The sequence below is a fragment of the Palaemon carinicauda genome, chromosome 15 (assembly GCF_036898095.1).
Source record: "Palaemon carinicauda isolate YSFRI2023 chromosome 15, ASM3689809v2, whole genome shotgun sequence".
NCBI classification, from domain to species: Eukaryota; Metazoa; Arthropoda; class Malacostraca; order Decapoda; family Palaemonidae; genus Palaemon; species Palaemon carinicauda.
The window spans coordinates 57,229,179-57,232,470 of record NC_090739.1 but is presented as its reverse complement, the minus strand read 5'-3'; the positions used below and the strand labels follow the sequence as shown (position 1 = coordinate 57,232,470).

The following is a 3,292-nucleotide window of genomic DNA, read 5'->3' as shown; positions in this document are numbered from 1 at the left end:
CTTCATCTCATACCATTCTCCTTGCTTCTCTCTTTGCTTCACCTCTTACCACTCTTCTGGCTTCTCCCTTTGCTTCATCTCATACCGCTCTCCTGGCTTATCCATTTGCTTCATCTCATACCACTCTCCTGGCTTTTCCCTTTGCTTCATCTCGTACCACTCTCCTGGCTTATCCCTTTGCTTCATCCCATACCACTCTTCTGGCTTCTCCCTTTGCTTAATCTCATACCACTCTCCTAGCATCTCCCTTTGCTTCATCTCGTACCATTCTTTTGGCTTCTCCCTTTGCTTCATCTCATACCACTCTCCAAGCTTCTTCATTTGCTTCATCTCATACCACTCCTCTGGCTTCTCCCTTTGCTTCAACTCAATCCACTTTCTGGCTTCTCACTTTCTTTCATCTTAAACCACTTTCTTGGCTTCTCCCTTTGCTTTACCTCATACCACTCTCCTGGCTTATCCCTTTGCTTCATCACATACCACTCTTCTGGCTTCTCCCTTTGCTTCAACTCAGACCACTCACCTAGCATCTTCCTTTACTTCATCTCATACCACTCTTCTGGCTTCTCCCTTTGCTTCACATCATACCACTCTCTTGGCTTCTCCCTTTGCTTCATCTCATACCACTCTCCTAGCTTATCCCTTTGTTTTATCTCATACCACTCTCCTGGCTTTTCCTTTGCTTCATATGATACCATTCTTCTGGCTTCTCCCTTTGCTGCATCTCATACCACTCTCCTGGCTTTTCCCTTTGCTTCATCTCATACCACTCTCCTGGCTTCTCCCTTTGTTTCTTCTCAAACCACTCTCCTGGCTTCTCGCCTTGCTTTACATAATACCACTCTCCTGCCTTATCCCTTTGCTTCATCTCATACCACTCTCAATTGCTCCTCCCTTTGCTTCATCTCATACTACTCTTTTGGCATGTCTCTTCTTTGCTTCTTCTCATAACTCTATCTTGGCTTATCCCTTTTCTTCACCTCATACCACTCTTCTTGCTTCTCCCTTTGCTTCATCTCCTACTAATTTCCTGGCTTCTCCCTTTGCTTTACCTCATAATACACTCCCGGCTTCTCCCTTTGCTTCATCTCATACCACTCTCCTGGCTTATCCCTTTGCTTAATCCCATACCACTCTTCTGGCTTATCCCTTTGCTTTATCCCATACAACTCTCCTATCATCTCCCTTTGCTTCATCTCGTAACATTCTTCTAGCTTCTCCCTTTGCTTCATCTCATACCATTCTCTTGGCTTATCCCTTTGCTTCATCCCATACCACTCTCCTGACTTCTCCCTTTGCTTCATCTCATACCACTCTTCTGGCTTCTCCCATTGATTAATCTCATACCACTCTCCTAGCATCTCTTTGTGCTTCATCTCGTACCACTCTTCTGGCTTCTCCCTTTGCTTCATCTCATAACACTTTCCTAGCTTCTCCATTTGCTTCATATCATACCACTCCTCTGGCTTCTCCCGTTGCTTCAACTCCTACCATTCTTCTGGCTTCTCCCTTTCCTTCATCTCATACCACTCTCCTGGCTTTTACCTTTTCTTCATATCATACCACTCTCCTGGCTTCTCCCTTTGCTTCATCTCATACCACTCTCCTGGCTTCTCCCTTCGCTCTATCTTATACCACTCTCCTGGCTTATTCCTTTGCTTCATCTCATACTATTCTCCTGGCTTATCCCTTTGCTTCACCTCATACCACTCTCATGGCTTATCCCTTTGCTTCATCACATACCACTTTTCTGGCTTCTCCCTTTGCTTCAACTCAGACCACTAACCTAGCATCTCCCATTGCTTCATCTCATACCACTCTTCTGGCTTCTTTCTTTGCTTCACATCATACCACTCTCCTGGCTTTTCCCTTTGCTTCATCTCATACCAGTCTTCTGGCTTCCCCTTTTGCTTTATCTTATTCCACTCTCCTGGCTTATCCCTTTGCTTCACCTCATACCACTCTTCTGGCTTCTCCCTTTGTTTCATTTCATACCACTCTTCGGGTTTATCCCTTTGCTTCACCTCATACCACTCTCCTGGCTTCTCCCTTTGCCCCAGCTCATACCACTCTTTTGGCTTTTCCCTTTGCTTTATTTCATGCCCCTCTCTAGGCTTCTCCCTTTGCTTCATCTCAAACCACTCTCCAGGCTTATCCCTTTGCTTCATCTCATACCACTCTTTTGGCTTCTCCCTTTCCTTCATCTCATACCACTTTCCTGGATTATCCTTTTGCTTCATTTCATACCAACCTTATGGCTTATCCCTTTGTTTCATCTCATAAATCTCTCCTAGCTTCTCCCTTTGCTTCATCTCATACCACTCTCCTGGTTTATCCCTTTTCTTCACCTTATACCACTCTCCTGGCTTCTTCCTTTGCCCCAGCTCATACCACTCTCCTGGCTTCTCCCTTTGCCCCAGCTCATACCCCTCTTCTGGCTTTTCCCTTTGCTTTATCTCAAGCCACTCTCTCGGCTTCTCACTTTGCTTCATCTTATAAGACTCTCCTGGCTTATCCATTTGCTTCATCTCATTCCACTCTTTTGGCTTCTCCCTTTCCTTCATCTCATACCACTCTCCTGGCTTATCCATTTGCTTCATTTCATACCATTCTTCTGGCTTCTCCCATTGCTGCATTTCATACCACTCTCCTGGCTTCTCCCTTTGCTTCATCTCATACCACTCTCTTGGCTTCTCCCTTTGTTTTTTCTCATACCACTTTCCTGACTTCTCCCTTTGCTTCATCTCATACCACTCTTCTGGCTTATCCCTTTCCTTCATCCTATATCACTCTTCTGGCTTCTCTCTTTGCTTCACCAAATACCACTGTCCTGGCTTCTCCCTTTGCTTCATCTCATACCTCTCTCAATTGCTTATCCATTTGCTTTATCTCATACCACTCTTTTGGCATATCCCTTTGTTCCTTCTCATAACTCTCTCCTGGCTTATACCTTTTTCTCACCTCATACAACTCTTCTGGCTTCTCCTTTTGCTTCATCTCACACCAAATTCTTGGCTTCTCCCTTTGCTTCACCTCATACCACTTTCCTGGCTTCTCCCTTTGCTTCATCTCATACCACTCTCCTGGCTTATCCCTTTACTTCATCCAATACCACTCTTCTGGCTTATTCCTTGGCTTCATCTCTTACCACTCTCCTAGCATCTCATTTTGCTTCATCTTGTACCACTCTTTTGGCTTCTCCCTTTCCTTAATCTCATAGCACTCTCCTAACTACTCCCTTTGCTTCATCTCCTACCAATCTCCTGGCTTTTCCATTTGCTTCATCTCATAC

The 3,292-nt window shown here is 45.0% G+C and overlaps 1 protein-coding gene across 1 annotated transcript; it reads right to left on the bottom strand.

Annotated features, from left to right (window-relative positions):
- Nucleotides 1-2,252: 2,252 nt before the first annotated feature.
- LOC137653975 (golgin subfamily A member 6-like protein 6) lies at nt 2,253-2,780 on the bottom strand. Its single transcript, XM_068387609.1, has one exon. The coding sequence runs from the start codon at nt 2,778-2,780 to the stop codon at nt 2,253-2,255; it is 528 nt and encodes a 175-aa protein (XP_068243710.1).
- Nucleotides 2,781-3,292: the final 512 nt, after the last annotated feature.

What these genes read in the sequence shown, in the direction of transcription:
- LOC137653975 (XM_068387609.1), bottom strand. Translation starts at nt 2,780, where the DNA reads ATGAAGGAAAGGGATAAGCCAGAAGAGTGGTATGAGATGAAGCAAAGG.